At 62.7% G+C, this 25263-nt stretch overlaps 7 protein-coding genes across 7 annotated transcripts; all 7 read right to left on the reverse strand.

The window, feature by feature from the left end:
- Window positions 1-448: 448 nt before the first annotated feature.
- On the reverse strand, window positions 449-3781 carry IUM83_05173 (Phox-like domain containing protein; the record flags this gene model as incomplete). The annotated part of the gene is made up of 1 exon (XM_067929294.1): window positions 449-3781. One exon carries the CDS (start codon window positions 3779-3781, stop codon window positions 449-451), a length of 3333 nt encoding a protein of 1110 aa, XP_067794735.1.
- An 11042-nt stretch (window positions 3782-14823) lies between these two features.
- On the reverse strand, window positions 14824-16365 carry IUM83_05174 (uncharacterized protein; the record flags this gene model as incomplete). Its single annotated transcript, XM_067929295.1, has 1 exon — window positions 14824-16365. One exon carries the CDS (start codon window positions 16363-16365, stop codon window positions 14824-14826), a length of 1542 nt encoding a protein of 513 aa, XP_067794708.1.
- Window positions 16366-16663: 298 nt separating this feature from the next.
- IUM83_05175 (Phox homologous domain) lies at window positions 16664-19087 on the reverse strand (the record flags this gene model as incomplete). The annotated part of the gene is made up of 1 exon (XM_067929296.1): window positions 16664-19087. One exon carries the CDS (start codon window positions 19085-19087, stop codon window positions 16664-16666), a length of 2424 nt encoding a protein of 807 aa, XP_067794916.1.
- A 584-nt stretch (window positions 19088-19671) lies between these two features.
- IUM83_05176 (phox-like domain containing protein) lies at window positions 19672-20973 on the reverse strand (the record flags this gene model as incomplete). The annotated part of the gene is made up of 1 exon (XM_067929297.1): window positions 19672-20973. One exon carries the CDS (start codon window positions 20971-20973, stop codon window positions 19672-19674), a length of 1302 nt encoding a protein of 433 aa, XP_067794721.1.
- Window positions 20974-21702: 729 nt separating this feature from the next.
- Window positions 21703-22311, reverse strand: IUM83_05177 (Phox homologous domain; the record flags this gene model as incomplete). The annotated part of the gene is made up of 1 exon (XM_067929298.1): window positions 21703-22311. The coding sequence occupies one exon, from the start codon at window positions 22309-22311 to the stop codon at window positions 21703-21705; it is 609 nt and encodes a 202-aa protein (XP_067794736.1).
- Window positions 22312-22827: 516 nt separating this feature from the next.
- Window positions 22828-23388, reverse strand: IUM83_05178 (Phox homologous domain; the record flags this gene model as incomplete). Its single annotated transcript, XM_067929299.1, has 1 exon — window positions 22828-23388. The coding sequence occupies one exon, from the start codon at window positions 23386-23388 to the stop codon at window positions 22828-22830; it is 561 nt and encodes a 186-aa protein (XP_067794915.1).
- A 565-nt stretch (window positions 23389-23953) lies between these two features.
- Window positions 23954-24910, reverse strand: IUM83_05179 (Phox homologous domain; the record flags this gene model as incomplete). Its single annotated transcript, XM_067929300.1, has 1 exon — window positions 23954-24910. One exon carries the CDS (start codon window positions 24908-24910, stop codon window positions 23954-23956), a length of 957 nt encoding a protein of 318 aa, XP_067794914.1.
- Between the last annotated feature and the right edge of the window lie 353 nt (window positions 24911-25263).

Below are 25263 nucleotides of genomic sequence, written 5' to 3' on the forward strand. Positions count from 1 at the left end.
TCGCTCCGGACTCGAAGCTGCGTTGAAATCTTCTGCAGAACGCTGGCGCCCGTCGGCTTTCAGGAGAAAGTTGCAACTCTCGCCGACAATACATATCGGCGACGCTCCTGTCGCTCCCGTTGCTGCGTCGTCACCTTGAGCTTCACGTTGAACGAGCAGCGTGATCTGAGACCTTCAAGTGGAGATGGATACGCTTTTCATAGCAGGCGCGGCCGGATTTGGCTTCGGACAGAACCGCAGTTAACGGCAACTGAGCGCTGGCCCGGCTTGCAATGCAGCGGCAGCTGGCCAGTGTGCTCGGAGAGTTCAGCAAAAGGCAACTTCAAGTTGAAGGCGATAGGTATCAAACCGTAGCAGGGGGAAAATGTACATCGATTCAGGTTCATATATCGTAGCTATACATACAACACGCATGCTTCCTCTCGTCCGCGCTTCCCTGCAGTTCGGTTTAGAGGGCGATGAACTGCTGGAAGACGGCGCACTCGTGCAGCTCCTCGTGCTGCGTGATGTAGTGCAGGAAGTCTCCGAACGCCTTCTCGCGCAGCTCGATGGTCTTCTTGCTGCGGCGACCGCGCAGGAAGCTGCCCACGCTCGGCTTGGGCAGCACCGGCAGGTCCCGTGCAGCCGGAACACCCAGAGCTCGCAGCTGCTCGTCCAGCAGCTTGAACTCCGAGTAGCGCTTGGGGATCGACATGGATCGCTCGCCGGTCGCGCTGTTGACAGTGTAGATGTGATACATGATCACGTGGTTGGCCCGCGTGACGCCCAGAATCTCGTACGTCACGTGCTCGTGGGGCAGGAGCTGGGTGGAATCGCGCTCGGGCGTGTACTCTGCTGCCGTGGTGTCATCGGCGACTGCTTTCGTCGCCTGACTGGTGGAGGTCATTTCCACGGTAGCCTTCGCGGTGGCTTCAAGCGGCACCGCGGCATCGTCGGTCTGCACGGCGGGAGCTTCGGGGGAGATGGAGGACATCCTCCTCCCCGTCGTCTCGGGCTCCTCGGTCTGGTTGTCGTCCGCAGTCCGCGATTCCTTGGACTCTTCGTGAGTGACGGGTGTCTTCTTCGTCGTAGACGCCAGGTCGCTCAGGTCCTCTTCAATTCGGTCGTCCGTCTCGGGTTCCTCGCTCGGGGTGTGGCCTTCTTCATCTTGCTCAGGAGCGTATTCCTCGACCGCCTCAGCGGTCGTAAAATCGGCGGTGGCCGCAGCAGGTTCACTGGCTTCGACTTCCTCATCCGCTTGTTGGGCAATGTCGTTCCTTAGAGCGTCGTCTTCTGGGGTTTCCATGGCCAAGATCGATGTCTCGACCGCTTCATAAGCTGTAGTGATGGTCTGCGTCTCACGGTTTGACTCGTCAGCAGCCTCCTCCGCTGTCTCCACAGCGGGCTCAGCAGCAGCAGTGGCGTCGTTGTCCGTCTCGGCAGGAGCAGCGCCGTTGTCTTCCTCAGCTGTGTTCAAAGCAGCCTCTTCGGTTGCGATCTCATTCTCGATGGCTTCAGCATTCACCTCATCCGTTGTTGTCTCGGGCACTTCGGCAGTAGGGGCTTCGTCGACGGCCGGTGCTTCATCGCCAGCGTCCTCAGCCGTGTCCTCTTCCGCTTCGGCCACTTCCTCTTCGGCCACGGGGGCATCCTCGGTCGCGGCATCGTCGACAACGGCGGTGCTTTCGGTAGCGGCTTCAGTGTCAGCTTCAGGTGAAGCAGGAGTGACTTCACTGGAGGCGTCAATAGCAACCTCAGAAGCGGTCTCTTCGGTCTCAGTCACAGCAGCATCTTCAGCCGTACCTTTCTCCGGCACTTGAGAGCTTTGATTGACCTCGGCTTCAGTGTCCTCAAGCGATGAGGACTTCACGGCTGGTTCCTCCACCTGTGCTGCTTCAATTTCGGTCTTAGTCTCGGCATCCTCCTCAATCGTATCTACATCCGCAGCTTCCTCAGGAAGCTCCTTCGGTTCGCTTGACTTCGAGTTCTTCACCGTTGCCGCATCGAAGATATACCCATGGGGTCTGGATGAAGGTGGGGACGGCATTGGGGACGACACTCGAGAAGACACACGAGACGAAGTGCGCGAGTTGGCAGCGTCGATAGCATTGCGCGTCGCGATCTGCTCAAAGCGGCCGATCAAGAACGCCACGGCGCTGATTGACCTTGTGTCGACTTCGTACTTTTGAACAGGTGTGGGGGTAGCGACCTTCTCCTCGCTCTCTTCAGCCGCGGGCGTAGCAGTCGTGGCATCAGTACGGTTGGTCTCAACTTGATCAGGCTCCGGCTTAGACTTGGGTTTTTCTTCGGTCACCTCTTCACTAGCCGGTATTCTTTCGACATCCTCAACTGGTGTAGCAGCAGGTGCTTCCTCAGGTTCATCCTTCGCGGCCTCCTCTTGAGATGTTTGATGTGCATCGCTCTCAACGGGTTCGACAACGTCGTGGTTCTTTTCAGCGTCTTCGAGAGAGACAACAGTCGCCTCGATCTTAGCATTCTCTTCCGTAGCAACCTCTGCTTCAGAGATAGTCTCAACCTCGGCCACCACGTCTTGCTCAGCGTCCCCAACTGTCTTGGCACCCTCATCGAGGGAAGTAGCATCGGGGATGGCAGCGTCATCACTACCCGCCTCAGCCTCCTCAACCACAGCTTCAGCAACATGCTCGTTCGCTGCATCTTCGGCAAGGGTGTCTTCTTCCTCAACCACCTCGGGTTTAGGAGTCTCCACAACGGGTTCCGTCGTAAGCTCCTCTTCAGAAGCGGCTTCAGTGGCAACTTGCTGAATGGTGGTATCAGCTTCGGTCTCGACAAGGTCTTCCGATGCATCAACCTTGTCTTCAGCAGATTCATCCACGAACTGTTCGTCAGCCGTAGCTTCGGTCTGTGAGGGTTCTGCCTTGCCCTCATCAGCCTTCTCATTTGCCGTCACCTCCTCGACAGGGACGGTGTCAAACGACTCGGTCTCTACGCCCGCTGGTTCAGCAACTTCGTCCACGAAAGTCTCTGCATCAGCAGCAGCTTCCTGCACCTCGACGGCCTCGGGCTCCGCATCTTCCTCAACGACCTCGACAGCAGACTCAGCCGCAGCCTCATCACCGTCGTCAACAGCGGCGTCCTCAACCGGCACCGTTGCTTCTTCGGTCGACTCTTTCACAGCTTCCGCCACAGCACCGACGCTGCCTTCCACCACCACATCTTGGTCATCGGCACTCGCCTCAACTGGTTCATCAGCACTCGTCACAACAGATCCAGCCTCCTCTTCAACGACGACAGCAGCCTCCTCTTCAACGACAACGGCAGCCTCCTCAGCGACACTGTCCTCGACCAAGTCATCCACCGTCCTCGGCGCTGCAGCTGCCGGCTGCTCGACGTCTTCGGTGTCGACGTCCGGCTTGGTCTCCGCTGAGCTATCGGTGTCGGAGGCGGCTTCAGCCTCCTCGGTCTTGGTCACGAGCTCGTCCTCGCTGTTGGTCACGCCTTGGGTCGCATTCTTTTGACGCTCGAACGCCACGCTGGCAGGCGTCTCCATGTCGGTCTCCCGTGCAACGGCCACGCCCTCTGCTAGCTCGGAGGGATCTTGGGGAATGGCAGCAGAACCTTCCTGCGCGCCCGCGGCGATTTGTGTGTCCATCCGCGCAGCCGAATCAGCGACGGCTTCAACGACAGGCTCATGGACACACGCGACATCCGCGGGCGCGGCGATGTCCTCGGCCGCGGACTCAGGCGCGGCCTTCTTTCGGAACAGCAAGTTCTTGAACCAGCCGCCGGAGCTCGGCTCCTTAGGCGCGGACTTGACCTCCAATGCAGGCAGCGGCAAGGCCTCCACAGCAGCAGCATCCGTCAAACCGTCACCAACAACTTTGGTGTCACCGACGAGAGTGGCATCATCACAATCGTCGGAAGCGCTTCCAACGGTGGCTACAGCTTCGGCGACCTCGACTTCCACCGCGGACTCTTCCTCCGCGACCTCCTCGGCCTCCACGGCTTCGACGACCTCGACCTCGACGGCAGTGTCTTCGGCCACGGGCTCAGCGGCCTCGAAGTCGACGGTGGCCTCCTCCTGCTCCTCGGTTGCCTCCTCCGTTGCGTCCACCGCAGCCTCGACGACAGGGTCGGCGGCTTCCACCGCGGACTCTTCCTCCGCGACCTCCTCGGCCTCCACGGCTTCGGCGACCTCGACCTCGACGGCAGTGTCTTCGGCCACGGGCTCAGCGGCCTCGAAGTCGACGGTGGCCTCCTCCTGCTCCTCGGTTGCCTCCTCCGTTGCGTCCACCGCAGCCTCGACGACGGGGTCGGCGGCTTCCACCGCGGACTCTTCCTCCGCGACCTCCTCGGCCTCCACGGCTTCGACGACCTCGACCTCGACGGCAGTGTCTTCGGCCACGGGCTCAGCGGCCTCGACGTCGACGGTAGCCTCCTCCTGCTCCTCGGTTGCCTCCTCCGTTGCGTCCACCGCAGCCTCGACGACGGGGTCGGCGGCTTCCACCGCGGACTCTTCCTCCGCGACCTCCTCGGCCTCCACGGCTTCGACGACCTCGACCTCGACGGCAGTGTCTTCGGCCACGGGCTCAGCGGCCTCGACGTCGACGGTGGCCTCCTCCTGCACCTCGGTTGCCTCCTCCGTTGCGTCCACCGCAGCCTCGACGACGGGGTCGGCGGCTTCCACCGCGGACTCTTCCTCCGCGACCTCCTCGGCCTCCACGGCTTCGACGACCTCGACCTCGACGGCAGTGTCTTCGGCCACGGGCTCAGCGGCCTCGACGTCGACGGTGGCTTCCTCCTGCACCTCGGTTGCCTCCTCCGTTGCGTCCACCGCAGCCTCGACGACGGGGTCGGCGGCTTCCACCGCGGACTCTTCCTCCGCGACCTCCTCGGCCTCCACGGCTTCGACGACCTCGACCTCGACGGCAGTGTCTTCGGCCACGGGCTCAGCGGCCTCGAAGTCGACGGTGGCCTCCTCCTGCTCCTCGGTTGCCTCCTCCGTTGCGTCCACCGCAGCCTCGACGACGGGGTCGGCGGCTTCCACCGCGGACTCTTCCTCCGCGACCTCCTCGGCCTCCACGGCTTCGGCGACCTCGACCTCGACGGCAGTGTCTTCGGCCACGGGCTCAGCGGCCTCGAAGTCGACGGTGGCCTCCTCCTGCTCCTCGGTTGCCTCCTCCGTTGCGTCCACCGCAGCCTCGACGACGGGGTCGGCGGCTTCCACCGCGGACTCTTCCTCCGCGACCTCCTCGGCCTCCACGGCTTCGACGACCTCGACCTCGACGGCAGTGTCTTCGGCCACGGGCTCAGCGGCCTCGAAGTCGACGGTGGCCTCCTCCTGCTCCTCGGTTGCCTCCTCCGTTGCGTCCACCGCAGCCTCGACGACGGGGTCGGCGGCTTCCACCGCGGACTCTTCCTCCGCGACCTCCTCGGCCTCCACGGCTTCGGCGACCTCGACCTCGACGGCAGTGTCTTTGGCCACGGGCTCAGCGGCCTCGAAGTCGACGGTGGCCTCCTCCTGCTCCTCGGTTGCCTCCTCCGTTGCGTCCACCGCAGCCTCGACGACGGGGTCGGCGGCTTCCACCGCGGACTCTTCCTCCGCGACCTCCTCGGCCTCCACGGCTTCGACGACCTCGACCTCGACGGCAGTGTCTTCGGCCACGGGCTCAGCGGCCTCGACGTCGACGGTGGCCTCCTCCTGCTCCTCGGTTGCCTCCTCCGTTGCGTCCACCGCAGCCTCGACGACAGGCTCTGCGGCTTCCACCGCGGACTCTTCCTCCGCGACCTCCTCGGCCTCCACGGCTTCGACGACCTCGACCTCGACGGCAGTGTCTTCGGCCACGGGCTCAGCGGCCTCGACGTCGACGGTGGCCTCCTCCTGCACCTCGGTTGCCTCCTCCGTTGCGTCCACCGCAGCCTCGACGACGGGGTCGGCGGCTTCCACCGCGGACTCTTCCTCCGCGACCTCCTCGGCCTCCACGGCTTCGACGACCTCGACCTCGACGGCAGTGTCTTCGGCCACGGGCTCAGCGGCCTCGAAGTCGACGGTGGCCTCCTCCTGCTCCTCGGTTGCCTCCTCCGTTGCGTCCACCGCAGCCTCGACGACGGGGTCGGCGGCTTCCACCGCGGACTCTTCCTCCGCGACCTCCTCGGCCTCCACGGCTTCGACGACCTCGACCTCGACGGCAGTGTCTTCGGCCACGGGCTCAGCGGCCTCGACGTCGACGGTGGCCTCCTCCTGCACCTCGGTTGCCTCCTCCGTTGCGTCCACCGCAGCCTCGACGACGGGGTCGGCGGCTTCCACCGCGGACTCTTCCTCCGCGACCTCCTCGGCCTCCACGGCTTCGACGACCTCGACCTCGACGGCAGTGTCTTCGGCCACGGGCTCAGCGGCCTCGAAGTCGACGGTGGCCTCCTCCTGCTCCTCGGTTGCCTCCTCCGTTGCGTCCACCGCAGCCTCGACGACGGGGTCGGCGGCTTCCACCGCGGACTCTTCCTCCGCGACCTCCTCGGCCTCCACGGCTTCGACGACCTCGACCTCGACGGCAGTGTCTTCGGCCACGGGCTCAGCGGCCTCGACGTCGACGGTGGCCTCCTCCTGCTCCTCGGTTGCCTCCTCCGTTGCGTCCACCGCAGCCTCGACGACGGGGTCGGCGGCTTCCACCGCGGACTCTTCCTCCGCGACCTCCTCGGCCTCCACGGCTTCGACGACCTCGACCTCGACGGCAGTGTCTTCGGCCACGGGCTCAGCGGCCTCGACGTCGACGGTGGCCTCCTCCTGCACCTCGGTTGCCTCCTCCGTTGCGTCCACCGCAGCCTCGACGACGGGGTCGGCGGCTTCCACCGCGGACTCTTCCTCCGCGACCTCCTCGGCCTCCACGGCTTCGACGACCTCGACCTCGACGGCAGTGTCTTCGGCCACGGGCTCAGCGGCCTCGACGTCGACGGTGGCCTCCTCCTGCACCTCGGTTGCCTCCTCCGTTGCGTCCACCGCAGCCTCGACGACGGGGTCGGCGGCTTCCACCGCGGACTCTTCCTCCGCGACCTCCTCGGCCTCCACGGCTTCGACGACCTCGACCTCGACGGCAGTGTCTTCGGCCACGGGCTCAGCGGCCTCGACGTCGACGGTGGCTTCCTCCTGCACCTCGGTTGCCTCCTCCGTTGCGTCCACCGCAGCCTCGACGACAGGCTCGGCGGCTTCCACCGCGGACTCTTCCTCCGCGACCTCCTCGGCCTCCACGGCTTCGGCGACCTCGACCTCGACGGCAGTGTCTTCGGCCACGGGCTCAGCGGCCTCGACGTCGACGGTGGCCTCCACCTGCACCTCGGTTGCCTCCTCCGTTGCGTCCACCGCAGCCTCGACGACGGGGTCGGCGGCTTCCACCGCGGACTCTTCCTCCGCGACCTCCTCGGCCTCCACGGCTTCGGCGACCTCGACCTCGACGGCAGTGTCTTCGGCCACGGGCTCAGCGGCCTCGAAGTCGACGGTGGCCTCCTCCTGCTCCTCGGTTGCCTCCTCCGTTGCGTCCACCGCAGCCTCGACGACGGGGTCGGCGGCTTCCACCGCGGACTCTTCCTCCGCGACCTCCTCGGCCTCCACGGCTTCGGCGACCTCGACCTCGACGGCAGTGTCTTCGGCCACGGGCTCAGCGGCCTCGACGTCGACGGTGGCCTCCTCCTGCACCTCGGTTGCCTCCTCCGTTGCGTCCACCGCAGCCTCGACGACGGGGTCGGCGGCTTCCACCGCGGACTCTTCCTCCGCGACCTCCTCGGCCTCCACGGCTTCGGCGACCTCGACCTCGACGGCAGTGTCTTCGGCCACGGGCTCAGCGGCCTCGACGTCGACGGTGGCTTCCTCCTGCACCTCGGTTGCCTCCTCCGTTGCGTCCACCGCAGCCTCGACGACGGGGTCGGCGGCTTCCACCGCGGACTCTTCCTCCGCGACCTCCTCGGCCTCCACGGCTTCGACGACCTCGACCTCGACGGCAGTGTCTTCGGCCACGGGCTCAGCGGCCTCGACGTCGACGGTAGCCTCCTCCTGCACCTCGGTTGCCTCCTCTGTTGCGTCCACCGCAGCCTCGACGACGGGGTCGGCGGCTTCCACCGCGGACTCTTCCTCCGCGACCTCCTCGGCCTCCACGGCTTCGGCGACCTCGACCTCGACGGCAGTGTCTTCGGCCACGGGCTCAGCGGCCTCGACGTCGACGGTGGCTTCCTCCTGCACCTCGGTTGCCTCCTCCGTTGCGTCCACCGCAGCCTCGACGACGGGGTCGGCGGCTTCCACCGCGGACTCTTCCTCCGCGACCTCCTCGGCCTCCACGGCTTCGACGACCTCGACCTCGACGGCAGTGTCTTCGGCCACGGGCTCAGCGGCCTCGACGTCGACGGTGGCCTCCTCCTGCTCCTCGGTTGCCTCCTCCGTTGCGTCCACCGCAGCCTCGACGACGGGGTCGGCGGCTTCCACCGCGGACTCTTCCTCCGCGACCTCCTCGGCCTCCACGGCTTCGGCGACCTCGACCTCGACGGCAGTGTCTTCGGCCACGGGCTCAGCGGCCTCGACGTCGACGGTGGCCTCCTCCTGCACCTCGGTTGCCTCCTCCGTTGCGTCCACCGCAGCCTCGACGACGGGGTCGGCGGCTTCCACCGCGGACTCTTCCTCCGCGACCTCCTCGGCCTCCACGGCTTCGGCGACCTCGACCTCGACGGCAGTGTCTTCGGCCACGGGCTCAGCGGCCTCGACGTCGACGGTGGCTTCCTCCTGCTCCTCGGTTGCCTCCTCCGTTGCGTCCACCGCAGCCTCGACGACGGGGTCGGCGGCTTCCACCGCGGACTCTTCCTCCGCGACCTCCTCGGCCTCCACGGCTTCGACGACCTCGACCTCGACGGCAGTGTCTTCGGCCACGGGCTCAGCGGCCTCGAAGTCGACGGTGGCCTCCTCCTGCTCCTCGGTTGCCTCCTCCGTTGCGTCCACCGCAGCCTCGACGACGGGGTCGGCGGCTTCCACCGCGGACTCTTCCTCCGCGACCTCCTCGGCCTCCACGGCTTCGACGACCTCGACCTCGACGGCAGTGTCTTCGGCCACGGGCTCAGCGGCCTCGACGTCGACGGTGGCCTCCTCCTGCTCCTCGGTTGCCTCCTCCGTTGCGTCCACCGCAGCCTCGACGACGGGGTCGGCGGCTTCCACCGCGGACTCTTCCTCCGCGACCTCCTCGGCCTCCACGGCTTCGACGACCTCGACCTCGACGGCAGTGTCTTCGGCCACGGGCTCAGCGGCCTCGAAGTCGACGGTGGCCTCCTCCTGCTCCTCGGTTGCCTCCTCCGTTGCGTCCACCGCAGCCTCGACGACGGGGTCGGCGGCTTCCACCGCGGACTCTTCCTCCGCGACCTCCTCGGCCTCCACGGCTTCGGCGACCTCGACCTCGACGGCAGTGTCTTCGGCCACGGGCTCAGCGGCCTCGACGTCGACGGTGGCCTCCTCCTGCACCTCGGTTGCCTCCTCCGTTGCGTCCACCGCAGCCTCGACGACGGGGTCGGCGGCTTCCACCGCGGACTCTTCCTCCGCGACCTCCTCGGCCTCCACGGCTTCGACGACCTCGACCTCGACGGCAGTGTCTTCGGCCACGGGCTCAGCGGCCTCGAAGTCGACGGTGGCCTCCTCCTGCTCCTCGGTTGCCTCCTCCGTTGCGTCCACCGCAGCCTCGACGACGGGGTCGGCGGCTTCCACCGCGGACTCTTCCTCCGCGACCTCCTCGGCCTCCACGGCTTCGGCGACCTCGACCTCGACGGCAGTGTCTTCGGCCACGGGCTCAGCGGCCTCGACGTCGACGGTGGCCTCCTCCTGCTCCTCGGTTGCCTCCTCCGTTGCGTCCACCGCAGCCTCGACGACGGGGTCGGCGGCTTCCACCGCGGACTCTTCCTCCGCGACCTCCTCGGCCTCCACGGCTTCGACGACCTCGACCTCGACGGCAGTGTCTTCGGCCACGGGCTCAGCGGCCTCGAAGTCGACGGTGGCCTCCTCCTGCTCCTCGGTTGCCTCCTCCGTTGCGTCCACCGCAGCCTCGACGACGGGGTCGGCGGCTTCCACCGCGGACTCTTCCTCCGCGACCTCCTCGGCCTCCACGGCTTCGACGACCTCGACCTCGACGGCAGTGTCTTCGGCCACGGGCTCAGCGGCCTCGACGTCGACGGTGGCCTCCTCCTGCTCCTCGGTTGCCTCCTCCGTTGCGTCCACCGCAGCCTCGACGACGGGGTCGGCGGCTTCCACCGCGGACTCTTCCTCCGCGACCTCCTCGGCCTCCACGGCTTCGACGACCTCGACCTCGACGGCAGTGTCTTCGGCCACGGGCTCAGCGGCCTCGAAGTCGACGGTGGCCTCCTCCTGCTCCTCGGTTGCCTCCTCCGTTGCGTCCACCGCAGCCTCGACGACGGGGTCGGCGGCTTCCACCGCGGACTCTTCCTCCGCGACCTCCTCGGCCTCCACGGCTTCGGCGACCTCGACCTCGACGGCAGTGTCTTCGGCCACGGGCTCAGCGGCCTCGACGTCGACGGTGGCCTCCTCCTGCTCCTCGGTTGCCTCCTCCGTTGCGTCCACCGCAGCCTCGACGACGGGGTCGGCGGCTTCCACCGCGGACTCTTCCTCCGCGACCTCCTCGGCCTCCACGGCTTCGACGACCTCGACCTCGACGGCAGTGTCTTCGGCCACGGGCTCAGCGGCCTCGAAGTCGACGGTGGCCTCCTCCTGCTCCTCGGTTGCCTCCTCCGTTGCGTCCACCGCAGCCTCGACGACGGGGTCGGCGGCTTCCACCGCGGACTCTTCCTCCGCGACCTCCTCGGCCTCCACGGCTTCGACGACCTCGACCTCGACGGCAGTGTCTTCGGCCACGGGCTCAGCGGCCTCGAAGTCGACGGTGGCCTCCTCCTGCTCCTCGGTTGCCTCCTCCGTTGCGTCCACCGCAGCCTCGACGACGGGGTCGGCGGCTTCCACCGCGGACTCTTCCTCCGCGACCTCCTCGGCCTCCACGGCTTCGGCGACCTCGACCTCGACGGCAGTGTCTTTGGCCACGGGCTCAGCGGCCTCGAAGTCGACGGTGGCCTCCTCCTGCTCCTCGGTTGCCTCCTCCGTTGCGTCCACCGCAGCCTCGACGACAGGTCGGCGGCTTCCACCGCGGACTCTTCCTCCGCGACCTCCTCGGCCTCCACGGCTTCGACGACCTCGACCTCGACGGCAGTGTCTTCGGCCACGGGCTCAGCGGCCTCGAAGTCGACGGTGGCCTCCTCCTGCTCCTCGGTTGCCTCCTCCGTTGCGTCCACCGCAGCCTCGACGACGGGGTCGGCGGCTTCCACCGCGGACTCTTCCTCCGCGACCTCCTCGGCCTCCACGGCTTCGGCGACCTCGACCTCGACGGCAGTGTCTTCGGCCACGGGCTCAGCGGCCTCGAAGTCGACGGTGGCCTCCTCCTGCTCCTCGGTTGCCTCCTCCGTTGCGTCCACCGCAGCCTCGACGACGGGGTCGGCGGCTTCCACCGCGGACTCTTCCTCCGCGACCTCCTCGGCCTCCACGGCTTCGACGACCTCGACCTCGACGGCAGTGTCTTCGGCCACGGGCTCAGCGGCCTCGAAGTCGACGGTGGCCTCCTCCTGCTCCTCGGTTGCCTCCTCCGTTGCGTCCACCGCAGCCTCGACGACGGGGTCGGCGGCTTCCACCGCGGACTCTTCCTCCGCGACCTCCTCGGCCTCCACGGCTTCGACGACCTCGACCTCGACGGCAGTGTCTTCGGCCACGGGCTCAGCGGCCTCGACGTCGACGGTGGCCTCCTCCTGCTCCTCGGTTGCCTCCTCCGTTGCGTCCACCGCAGCCTCGACGACGGGGTCGGCGGCTTCCACCGCGGACTCTTCCTCCGCGACCTCCTCGGCCTCCACGGCTTCGACGACCTCGACCTCGACGGCAGTGTCTTCGGCCACGGGCTCAGCGGCCTCGACGTCGACGGTGGCCTCCTCCTGCTCCTCGGTTGCCTCCTCCGTTGCGTCCACCGCAGCCTCGACGACGGGGTCGGCGGCTTCCACCGCGGACTCTTCCTCCGCGACCTCCTCGGCCTCCACGGCTTCGACGACCTCGACCTCGACGGCAGTGTCTTCGGCCACGGGCTCAGCGGCCTCGACGTCGACGGTGGCCTCCTCCTGCACCTCGGTTGCCTCCTCCGTTGCGTCCACCGCAGCCTCGACGACGGGGTCGGCGGCTTCCACCGCGGACTCTTCCTCCGCGACCTCCTCGGCCTCCACGGCTTCGACGACCTCGACCTCGACGGCAGTGTCTTCGGCCACGGGCTCAGCGGCCTCGACGTCGACGGTAGCCTCCTCCTGCTCCTCGGTTGCCTCCTCCGTTGCGTCCACCGCAGCCTCGACGACAGGCTCGGCGGCTTCCACCGCGGACTCTTCCTCCGCGACCTCCTCGGCCTCCACGGCTTCGACGACCTCGACCTCGACGGCAGTGTCTTCGGCCACGGGCTCAGCGGCCTCGACGTCGACGGTGGCCTCCACCTGCACCTCGGTTGCCTCCTCCGTTGCGTCCACCGCAGCCTCGACGACAGGCTCGGCGGCTTCCACCGCGGACTCTTCCTCCGCGACCTCCTCGGCCTCCACGGCTTCGACGACCTCGACCTCGACGGCAGTGTCTTCGGCCACGGGCTCAGCGGCCTCGACGTCGACGGTAGCCTCCTCCTGCACCTCGGTTGCCTCCTCCGTTGCGTCCACCGCAGCCTCGACGACGGGGTCGGCGGCTTCCACCGCGGACTCTTCCTCCGCGACCTCCTCGGCCTCCACGGCTTCGACGACCTCGACCTCGACGGCAGTGTCTTCGGCCACGGGCTCAGCGGCCTCGACGTCGACGGTAGCCTCCTCCTGCTCCTCGGTTGCCTCCTCCGTTGCGTCCACCGCAGCCTCGACGACGGGGTCGGCGGCTTCCACCGCGGACTCTTCCTCCGCGACCTCCTCGGCCTCCACGGCTTCGACGACCTCGACCTCGACGGCAGTGTCTTCGGCCACGGGCTCAGCGGCCTCGACGTCGACGGTGGCCTCCTCCTGCACCTCGGTTGCCTCCTCCGTTGCGTCCACCGCAGCCTCGACGACGGGGTCGGCGGCTTCCACCGCGGACTCTTCCTCCGCGACCTCCTCGGCCTCCACGGCTTCGGCGACCTCGACCTCGACGGCAGTGTCTTCGGCCACGGGCTCAGCGGCCTCGAAGTCGACGGTGGCCTCCTCCTGCTCCTCGGTTGCCTCCTCCGTTGCGTCCACCGCAGCCTCGACGACGGGGTCGGCGGCTTCCACCGCGGACTCTTCCTCCGCGACCTCCTCGACCCCCACGGCTTTTGCTTGTTCAGCAAGGGTTGGAATTGTTTGGTGCTCGTTAGAGTTTGTCTCGGGAACTTTTGCGATTTCCAGAGCTTCAGCGAGATCGTGAATCCTTGGCGTGTGAGAACGGGTAGGTGTTTTGGCTTCCGCGGTGACTTCAAGTGCGTCTGATTCGACTTCTATCCCGAGCGCTTCAGTAGGATGCTCGCTTTCCACCACGGCATCGCTATCGTTGGAGGCAACTTGAGATAAGCTTTCGTCTTCGTTCTTTACTCGCGCGTCAATTCCCTGTGCTACGCTCTCTTCAACCTGGTTCAGCAGCTTGAAAAGCGTCGTCACGATTTCCAACTCGTCCGATGGGATTGGCGTCGTCGCCTCACTAACGAGGGCTGTGCCTTGTACGCTGTGTGTGGGGGTATGTGTGTTCATGCCAGTGTGTGATCTGAAACCTAGTGCTGATACTCCAGCCACGTCGTCGCTGTATTGGGTGCGGTACAGGAAAAACTCGGCCCGGTCCATCGTTGTTTCAACCTCACTGTCAAGCGATTCGATGTCGTCGGTGTCTACTGCGGAGCTGGTGCGACTGCTTCGCTTGGGCTCTGCGTGGTTGTCAATGGTGGTGTTCAATTGAAGGCGGGGATCAGCCGCCTTGGTGTTGGTGTACTCGTTCTGTAAGTTTGTAGTCGCCATGATGTTGGTGTCTTGTTTTGTTTTCTTGGTTGTAGGCGTCGACAGTAAGTCGCTATGATGTGATCGTTGGTGCTCGAATTGAATAATGAGCTATAGGTAGGTCGGATCAATCATCTGGGTGGCATGGGCGGTCATTCCAATCCGCATGGAGCCCCGCATGGACTCCATGATGAAGCCGTGGGCAGTCACCTCGCGCTGCTCCAGCTGCTTCAGCCAAGTCTGCAGCATGCGGCTTGCTCTCATGGCTGGCCGCACTTTTGACTTTGAGACAACAGATGCGTGCGAGCAGGAAGCCGCAACTTGTTCACAACGGAGCAATTGTTTGATAAACACGCGTTGTGCTTTATGGAGCGTTGAGTTCTCTGCCAGCTGCAGCCCCGCAGACAGATCTCGAAATTCATCATCGGTCCGTGTTCAGCATCGGCACCTTGAGACATCGAGAGTGTCTCTCCACGACGAAAGTAAAGGGAGAACGCGGTGACAGCTAGCTCAACATGATGTTGCGGTGCATCCACCAAGCTGTGGCGACGAACTGCGACTCGGGTAGCACGCCTGCTCAGCTCGATCTGTATAGTATCGGAACATCGATCGCATCCTATGGAGATAACGAACTTGAGCTAGGAGCAGCGATCCAAATACATTTATGCGACGTACATGAACTAAAGTACATGTACTGTGGCTGTACGCAGCATACACCTAGCTCTTCAAGAAGAGAGTGCAAGTTGTAAAACAAAACTTTTAGCCTTTTTCTTTGGGAATTTACACGAGAATGGTGATCTCTGGACGATTTCTATGGAGTGGTGGTGAATACGACCTCCTTCCTATCTACCTACGCGCCACGAGCGTTGCCACAATGGCCGTGGTGACTGCAACAGCCACAGACGACACCGCGTAGCTGTTCTTGCGGATTTGTTCCGGGATGAAACTGAAGGATGAGGCTTCTTGAGTTTTGGCTTCAGCTGCAGCGGCTTCCTTTGCGGCCAGGTCAGCGTCGATAACCATTGTCTCCTCGATCTCGGACTCGGGCTCCTCATCAACCTTGGCAACAGGAGCAGGCTCAGCAGATTCAATAGCAGTCGCCTCCGAAACCTCGGACTGGGTGTCGGACTCGTCATCAGCAACGGTCTTCGCCGGTGCAGGCGCTTCCTTCACAGCCGGGGTCGCTTCAGCCACTTCAACAGCATCCTCTTCCATCTCCATCGCTGCAGCCTCGACAGGCTCGGCAACCGCTTCATCCTCTGCGATTTGATCAGCCTCAGCCACGTTCTCTTCGTCCTCAGGAATTGAAGGCATCCTCGTGACGAGCTTTCTCGGTTCGTCATCAATCGTGTCGAGCGCCGCGTCCTCGGACTTCTCTTCCGGGGCAGGAGACGCTGGTGCTTCCGTTGCAGCTTCCGCCACCTCTTTAGTCGCTTCGTCAGCAACGGCGGGCTCGGACACAGGCTCGTCAACAACCCGCTCGAGTTCTGCAGGCTTCTCCTCTTCGACTTCTGCCTGGGCCACGACAGCCTCAACGATCTCTTCCTCGACAACTGCAACAGTCTCCACAGCGTTATGAACAGTGTCCACGACCACGGCGACCTCGTTCACGGCTTCCTCGACGGCCTCCTCAACTGCAACGAGATGAACAGCGTCTTCAGCAGCCACTTCTTCAATTGTAGCAGACTCGACCATTTCTACCTCGACCACAGGTTCCGCAGTGATCACCGTTTCAACCGCGACCACCTCAATAGCAGCCTCGACGATATCGTTGATAACTTCTTCAACGGGCTCAGGAGCTTCGCTAACAGCTTCCTCCACTGCAGCAGACTCAGCGACCACTTCCTCAATCACCTCGTCAGCCTTGACAACATCAACACTCTCCGCCTCAACAGCGACTTCGCTCTCGTTCTGCTCTTCCTCGGCCACAGGCTCAGCGGCCTGTTCTTCGGCAGCCAGCGGCTCGTTCTCAACCACCGTCGCGGCTGCAACAGACTCGGGCGTGATTTGCTCAGGAACCGTCTCGACCGCAGCTTCGGTCGCTGCACGCTCAACCACCACCGACTCGGTCGGCTTCTCCACGGGGGTGACAGGCTCAGGCTCGACCTTCTCAACCTTAACTTCTTGCTTCTTGACCACCACCTCTTCTTTCTTGATCTCCTTCACCTCCGTCGTAGTCGTAGCCGCAATCGAAGCGGCCAGCACGTACGTCGATAGGGCAACGGCGAGTTCCTCGTCCCCGTTGATCTCCACCGCCTGCGAGACTTCGGATCTCACGGTCGAAATCTTCGTGACGTCTTCCGTCCCATTCTGACGAGCTTGGACGACAGGAACCTCCTCCGAGGTCTGCTCCAGCAGGGTGCAATAGTACCAGGTTGCGTCCGACATGTTCGTGTTGAGTGGGAACTTCCAAAATGCCACTGGAAATTGAGACTGTGGGCGGGAGAGTTCGTTTATGGTGTCAGGTGCTGCCGCTGCAGATGGTACCTGCCGCACGTCCTGCGTGGCCGAACTATGACAGGCATGAGACATCGCAACTTCACCTGCACATGGCGGATAGGCGCTAGCTGACGACCAGAAAATTTGCACCAAAATTCGTGCGTGGCGTGCACGGACAGCACGAAAGCCCGACAACTTCAACACGTTAGATATCGTATCGTATCGTACTGCATATTCGGTCTTTCGTTCACATCCACCCTCCGTTGGCGGTGGCTCGACTCGTGGTGATGAACCGCTCGAAGGTGGCGCTGCCGTGGAGCGCCGGGTACTGCGCGATGTACCGGAGCAGCGCGCGGAAGGCCTTTTCGCGGATCTCGATGGTCTTCTTGCTCTTGTAGCCACGCAGCACGGTGCCGAGGTGCGGTCGGGGGATGCGGGGCATGTCGGCAGCGGCGCGTAGGCACGAATCGAGCAGCTGGATCTGCAACTCGCGGAAGTCCGTGTAGCGCTTAAGGATGGCCGGTTCGCGAATGCCCGTGCGGCGGTCGCTCCGGTGTATATGATAGAAGACCACGCGATTTTCGATCGAGAAGCCGAAGACGTTGTACGTGAACCGCTGCGGGGGGAAGTGTACTTCGAGCATCTCGTTGCTGTCCGCCGTAAGGACGAAAGGGTCGATCGATGTCGTGGTCGTGGTGCCAGAGGACGGTGCCAGTCTCGGCAGCAGGGAAACGGCAGCGGGGTTACCGTGCTCATGGTCGTCACTGCTCTTTCTGCGTGAGCTGTTGGGGACCTCCTTCAACACAGGAGCGACCTCGGTCACTTCTTCCGCTGGGTTATGTTCCGGCGCGACTGCGTTGGCAACAGCCTCGGTCGTATCAACACTGTTGTCCGCTGGTGCAGCGACTCCGGCATCGGGGTGTCCGTCAACAAGTTTGGCTACTGGCTTTTCCTCAGTGCCACCACCTTCACCGTCCTCTGGTTCTACTGGGGCTTCAGATTGACATGCTTCTGCCCCATCGATCTCTTCGTGTTGGTTCTCTTCCACTTGGACCGCTTCAACCAAATCTGTTGCAACCTGAACGATGATTTCTTCCGCATCAGCGCCTCCAGCGTGAACGGTGTTCACATTTTCTTCCGGATGGGATGGTTCCTGTTCCGTTCCCTCAACTGAGACTTTATCAGTTGCCTTGGTCACACTTTCTGCCGGATTCGTTTTAGACTCTGGTACCATGACTTGTTCATCGGCAGGCATACTGGGTTTTTCTCCGCTAACCTCTTCCGCAATAGGTTCCTCCTGAGAAGTATCTTTGTCAGTTGCAAAGGCTTGGATTTCAGGGACTGCTTCATCGGCAAGGGCCTCGATGCTCCCGTCATCTTTAGCGTTGGCTTCTTGATCGACTGCTGCTACCTCAACTTCATTCTTGACGGGGTCCTTGCCTGGGGATTCCTCGCTCTCAAGACTCGCATCAATTGCTGAACTTGGATGTTCCGAAGCAGTGTCCACAGTTGATAGCTGGCTTGGGTGGTGAACCTCTACCGTCTCTTCACCAAAAAGTATCTCCGCCGCCGCATCATCGCTTGCTGCGTCCACCACTGTGGTTGCTTGTATTTTCTCAACAACTCCGTCCTTGTCCTCGTCAACGACACCTACCTCCGTTATTATCTCTTCCTTTGAGGTAGGTGTGACATCCTTCGGCGAGTCGATATCTGCAGTCTTCTCGACAGAGTTTTCTACATTCTGCTCGCAAGGAGCAATCTCTCCTGCATTGTCAACTCCGAACTCAGCAGGTACTTGCTCCGAGTCACTAACGACGGTGCTATCCATTGCATTTTCTTCCTTGCTTGCTTCGTCCGGATCTACAGACGCATTTCCTTGCCCGTCCGCTATCTTCTCGCTAGATAAATTTTCGTCCATAGTAGTTTGCGCTAAGGCAAGATCGCTCCCTTCCTCTTCACAGCTTGCTGTTTCCGCTGGAAGTGCATCATCTCCTGCATCGACCGATTTGCCTTCCAGCTCAGCTTCCTCCACTGTGTTCTCATCCGAAGTGGTTTGTGCATCAGTTTTATCTTCGTCGGCGACATATCCTTCGTCAAGAGCTATCTCATTCAATTCAGACTCCCCCACATTTTCGTCGACGATATCTTCGGTTTGTACAAATTCAACATGTGCCGGTTCTCGAGTGTTCACATTTTCGTGAATGGGTTCCTCATGCTCCTCCTCTCGACTGTCCGCGGTAGGTGTTGGGCAAGTTTCCACTATCGCGGTAGCCTCCAAAACGTCCTCAACGACCGCAACCACCTCAGCTTCGACCTCCACAGCTTCCGTCGCCGCTTCTTCGTCGTCTTCCTCCTCCTCTTGAATGGTGGACTGCCTCCCACTTCCGTCCGAACTTGTCGATTGCAATGCCGCTTCCACCTGCTGCTCCGTCGCCTCTAATGCGTCCTCGTACACCCCAGACAACGGCGGTGCAGTTCCATCAACAGCCATCAACACCCCCGACGTGGACGGCGGAGGCTCCATTGCATCTACGAATTCGTCTTCCCAATCCGCGGCGTCCGGCGTACACTGCGACTGAGAGAGACTACCCTCTGATGATACTGTGTGCGTGTCTTCGGGCCTCAAGCTCTTGTCGTTCAACTGGGTGGCGACAACTTCCGCGGTGCTCATTTGCGGGATTATACCTACTATGGGAAGCACTCTGTGTCGTCGAAAGTTGTCAACGAAACTTTGTTTGCTAGTGGCGAAGTGCCTTAGTCGGGATTTGTGAGTTGGAGCTCTTCGGCTTTCGCTTCAAAGTGCTCGCTCGCCTATCAATTTGAGTTCTGTGTGTCCTGCTGCCTGAGCGCTTCGCAACCATCAGGCATCGAGCGAGATCTCTACCGTGCTACGCGCATGGGGACATTCCACGCGCCAGCTGGAGCTCGCTAGGGCTGCCGAACTGGAACCCCAAGTGGATTCGAGGTAGCACCAGCACCATAGACCGGTCCCCACGCCAAGAAACGACGGCAACGCGAAGGTATCAGGCCGGCAAGTTCAACGTAAAATGGACAACTGCAGATTTGGCTCAGTTGGGCAAAATGGCAAAACGGTTCATGTTCATACGCTGCAGGGCACTGCAGCAGCTACGAAGACTAGCTAATGGGGTGACTATCGCACGTCCTCGATGGTGTGAATTGGTACAGCAAAATCGCGCTGTGCTCGGGGGGAGAAGAGGGCATGGCAATTGGTGATCACCATAGATGACGGACGCACTACTGCTGAGTGAGGAAGTTCTGGAACACGGAGCTGTTGTGCAGTTGACGGTGCTCAGCGATGTATCGCAACACGTAGGAGAACTGCTGCAGGCGCTCTTCGATCGTCGTCTTGCTCTGTCGACCGCGCACAAACTGCGCCACGCCTGCTCGAGGCAGCTTCGGGAGCTTGTCGGCTGCAGGAAGCTTGGTCTCCTTCAGCTTCATATACATCTCGCTGAATTGGCTGTAGCGTCGGAGCTGCGGCGCAGACCACCTTGCGCTGTCCGTGACGTCGTCCATGAGCTGGATGTGGTACAGCACCACGCCCTTCTTGTCCGTGGACGTGCCCACAATGGCGTAGACCGGGGCGACGTACGCGCTGGGGGACGGCTGCGGCTTGAAGCTGAGGTGGAAGATCTCGGCACTCGATATCTCCACCTGCAAACTGCTCTGCGCGACTAGCGCTGCGCGGTCACGGGGTTCGTGCACACTTCCAGCTGAAGCAGCAGCCACAGCGCCGTCTACCACTTCCTGCACCACCGCCGCAGCGACTGCCTCAATGGATTCACGCTCCACCGAGTCTTCACCAGTCGAGGCTTCCGGAACGGGATCCACGGAGGTTTCTTGACGCACGACCGCCCCCGTCTCCGTGACCATGTACTCTCCGGCCTCGCTGCCGTCCGACACGACCGCGGATCGCCTGGGGTCGCCGGTGTTGTTGTTGCTGCTGCTCTCTTCGCTGCGGTGGCTGAACCCGGAAGCGTCCAAGTCGGTCACCAGCATCTCGCTGGACTCCGTCACGGTGGACTCGCTCGCCACGCCGCTGCTCTCCACCACGTGCATCGCTGCGCCGGGCGATGACTCGCCTTCGGGTTCCGTCACCGCGCTCTCGCCCAGAGGCACTTGCGCGTCGACGCCCTCCCTGGGGCCCGAGCGCTCCTCCGGAATGGGCGTGAGCTCGATCGGGTCGCCTGTCATGGTGAACGTGAGCGATTCCGGCGGACCGGGCGAGCTCTGGTCGTCCGACACGAGCGAGCTGTCTAGGCCGAGGCTGGAGTTGGTGCTGCTGGTCTCGGACGCCTGGATGAAGCTGAAGGTGAAGGCGCTCACCATGCCGTGCACGGGCTCGCCGTCCGAGCTGCCGACGAGCTCGGCGCTGTCCGACACGACGAAGGACGGCGGCTCCTCCCGGAAGTCGTTGGCCTGCGAGTCGCTGGCGGACACCCAGAGCTTCGAGTTCTGTGCGTGGAAGGACGGCGTCGACGGGCGTAGCGGCACGCTCTGCGCCAGCGTCGCGTCCTTGGAGTTCTTGCAGCCCATGACGCTGCTACCGGTATGAATTGCGGTGCAACGCGGGACTTGCGGACTAAACTAGGGAGTAACGAAGCGCCGCGCCGGTCACTTGGCGATTGCAATGGTGACAGGCGCCACGAATTCACGAATTCGTGGGGCTGGATACTGTTGCAGACTGCGGAGACGCCCGGACAGGCGGGCAGGCGGTCGCTCGCTCGATCTCCGAGAGAAGCGAAGTTGCAGGACTGGCACTGAGACACAGGCCGGCGAGAGAGAATATGTTTTCTCTTCGGACAGCAGGTTGGTGGTCACCACCTTCATTCGAGCTGCACACTGGTCTCCATACCGTTCAGGGTGCACTCACTACATGCACTCGTCTGTGTAGCCATGTTCGTCTACGTCTCTGCCAGCGCTACGGTTGAAGAGCAGTTCACCATCTCGAGCACGCAGCGCTGAACCGATGGCTGTTTTCGACGTTGCAAATGCGATAACTCGGCGTGCCGGAGCCTGTAATACGCGGCTTGCACAGCGGAATTCACGGCTCCGGCGCCAGTGTGTCGCACGCGTAACGCGTTAGCATGGGTTTCGCCAAGCACATGGTGCTGCACAACTGAAAATCCGTTTTCCGGCGATTTTTTTTCGAACATGGCTACATTTGACCACTTCAACGTCAACTGCATCCAGCATCTCAAACCTAGGGAGGAGACCGATTGTGTCTTATAAATGGTGATACACAGCTACGAACTGTAGGCTGGCTTAGCCCAGCAAGAAGTCCGTGAAGGTCTTGCTTTTGAAGGCCACGGGGTGGCGGGCGATGGCGTTCAGGATCCTCGTGAACTGCTCCTCCCGTTCCTCCAACACGCGATCGCTGTAGCTCCCGCGCACGTACGTCCATGCGTTCGCCTTGGGCATCTCAGGCAGCGCTGGGTGGGTCGCGAACAAGTGCTGCTGCGTTAGCGGGACGTTCCGTTCTCTCGCCATCAGCTCCGAGATCTGCGCGTGCATCGCCTTGAACTGAGAGTACCGCTTCGAAATAACCACTTCGTCCGTGGGGTCCTCTGCAGTCGTGCCGCTGAAGACGTAGAGAATGGCGCCGTCCTCGTTCGCGACGACTTTGGTCACCGAAAACATCAGAACGCCGGCTGGAAGCTGCTTCGGCTTGGCTGCCGCTGTTGGGATCAGCTCGTCCTCTAGTTCGGGTTCTCCTGGTGACAAGTTATGGCGACGCAGCTTTACCCTTTCCGTGCGAACGGGCCCGACGTCGGGCCCACCGGGGCGTTTGGCGACGGACAGCTCGGTGATGGAGAACTCGATGCCGCTGAACTGCTGCGTGGGGTTGTTCGTCGTGGAGTGAGAGCAGCCCATGGTGATCTCGCGCAAAACTGCAGACCCGGCGCAACTTCGGAAATGACCACCGCCGATGGAGTTGGTAGCGTGTCAACTTTTCGGATGGCAACGGGATGCCTTCATCGGGATGCCTTCATCATTGCAATGGATAGACAAGCCCGGCAGAGTACGCGTCACGGAATCCGGTCTCCATCTGAACCTCTCTCTCCCCTCCGAACTGCTGTTCATGTGGGCAGAAACAGCAATCTCACAAAGCAGCCGACAACAGACTCTCGCTAAAGAACCTCATCAAGCAAGGTGCGTGAAAATTTAACAATGCCAGTGCACCAGCAGGCAACATGCAGTGAAGTACCGGGCTCAGCCATTAGAACTTGTATCAGAGCACTGGTCTTGGGCTTGCAACATGCCAGCGCACTCTTGACATTGAACTCAATGGGAATCAAAGCTTGTGTAAAAGAAGTTCGGTGGGCAAAGGCATATTTATTGGCAGGGGCCTTCGATCGGTCTCTATCCGACGCAAGGGCAGTAATTTATCTAGGTCATGAACTCCGTAAACGGCTTGCTGCGAGCCGCAATCGGGTGTTTGGCGATGGCGTTCAGGATCTTGACAAACTGTGCCTCGCGCTCCTTTACCACCTTGGGATTTCCACGCCCCAGCACGTACGTAATGGCGTTGGCGGGGGGCATGGACGGCAGCGCCGGGTACGTCTGGAACTTGTCCCGGTCCTCCGCCTTGACATTCTTCTCGCTCGCCATGAGCTTGGAGACCTCCCCGTGCATGCTCCGGAAGTCGGAGTAGCGCTTGCATACGTGCACCTCCAGACTCGGGTCGGCCGGGTTGGAACCGTCGAAGTTGTAGAAGGCGATGCCGTACTCGTTGATACTGACCTCGCCCGGCACGAACTGCAGGGCGAAGTCAGGAGTCTTCACCTCCACGGCCGGCTCCTCCTTGGCCACCTCGTGCTCCACCACCTGAGCTGGCGTGTCCGTCGTGGCGACGGGGAGCACGACCTCAGCCACCGTGAAGTCGGCGACGTTGTCGGTGGTCGGGTCCACCACCTCCTGCTCGTTCGTCTTGGATTGCGCGCAGCCCATAGTACTCGGCGAGGTGGGTGAGCCGTAGGGCGGACTATCGGCTTGAGGACAACCGTGGAGAATGCAGAGTGACCGCCGTTGGTCGTTTGTGGTGCTTCTGCCTGCTCCTTTTCGCTGGGGCGTCGTCTGTCGTCGGGGCACCAGCGCACGCATTGCCAATTTCTCACAGAGTGCTGCGCACACATGGGCTGGAGAGCGCCGGCTGTCCCCAAGCAGCACCTGAGCGCATTTCTTACGGGCAACTCGCTCTATTACACGCAGCTTGTTTAACGCACAGGTTGTTGAGCTGACAGCGTCGGGGACTCCATTGTCGCCAGCACCGCATGACCATCTGAATCCCATCGCTCTGAGCTAGCAAGCGACATACAGTACAGAGCCGATAAGCCTTTAGCACGACGTGGCAACGCGTAGCGATATCGTGTTCTAGTCGCCGAAACTTCAATGGAACAGCGACACTTGACCGTGTTCCTGCACTTGACAGGAACTGCGCGGTCATGATGATTCGGGGATAAGGTGAATTGTACATTATAGCGCAGAATAAAGTGGTGCTCGAGCTGTGCTGAGTCTACGCCAAGAAGGCCTTGAAGACGTCGCTCTGGGCGGCCGCGGGGTGGGCCGCGACGGCGTTGAGCAGGGCCGTGAACTGCGTCTTGCGGTCCTGCAGCATCTTCTTGTTCTTGCGGCCTTGCAGCAGCGAGGCCTTGGGCAGCGGCGGCAGGTCCGACGCCTTGCCGTCCTGGTTGTCCGCCAGCAGCTGCGCGAGCTGCGCGTGCAGCGCCTTGAAGTCCGAGTACCGCTTGCTCACGTGCACGTCGTTGGCCGGGTTGCTGGCGTCCGAGCCGTCGAAGTGGTAGAAGGCCACGCCCTTGTCGTTGAAGGTCACCTCCTCTGCCGTGAAGGTGAGTGCGGGCTCAACGGCCTGCGTCTTCACCTCGCTGACGGGGGCCGCGGCCTCGACGACCTCGGGCTTGGGGGCCTCGACCGGCGTCTCCTCCTCCTCTGCAGGCGCTTCCACTGCGGCTTCGACCTCCGACTTGGGGGCTTCAGCTGCGGGCTCGGGCTTGGGCTCGACCTCTTCAGGAGCAGGTTCCGACTTGGGCGCCTCCTCTTCAGCTGGAGCCTCCGACTTGGGGGCCTCCGCTTCAACGGGGACCTCCTCCGACTCGGCTTCAGCAGCCTTCTCCTCCGACTTGGGGGCCTCTTCTTCAACCTTCTCCTCCTCGACCTCTGCAGGCTCGTCGGCCGCTTCGTCGGCGGCCTCCTCGACGGGAGCAGCAGGCGTCTCCTCTTCAGCGACAGGTGCAGTGGCGGGTTCCTCCGACTTGGGAGCTTCCTCCTCGACAGCTTCAACTGCAGCAGATTCAGACGCAGGAGCGACCGCAGACGCCGAAGCTGGCGCCTCCGAAGCCGGTGCGACCTCGACGGAGACGCTCTCCGGGGCCGGCGCCTCCACGGCGGGGGTGTCCACTGACACGCGCTCCACGACCTGGTCCGTGGTGGCCTTGGATTGACTGCAGCCCATGGTGACGGGAGGGTGAAGGGGTGAGAAGGACCGAGAGAATTCGGGAATGAGCTCCAGCGGTTGAGTAGCCTCTGCCGAACGCGGGCCAGCCAGCGGATGGCAGCGGTTCGCGTAGAGAACAGCGCCGAGAAGCGAAGCCATCTGCAGACTGCCCAGAGATGTATCGCACAGCCATGCGGTGCGAGCGAGTAGTGTCGCCGTGTCACCATGTTAGTAACCCTGGAGACACACGAACATCACCGACATATGTGGCGAAGCGCTCGGCTCACCTGACTCTCTCTGGCGGTAGTCGCGGCTGCAAGCTCGACGGGATGAGGCCGGAGCACTCGCTTGTGTGTGAGGGAAGTGATTTA

Source organism: Phytophthora cinnamomi, assembly GCF_018691715.1.
Source record: "Phytophthora cinnamomi strain GKB4 chromosome Unknown Contig23, whole genome shotgun sequence".
Lineage (NCBI taxonomy): Eukaryota > Oomycota > Peronosporomycetes > Peronosporales > Peronosporaceae > Phytophthora > Phytophthora cinnamomi.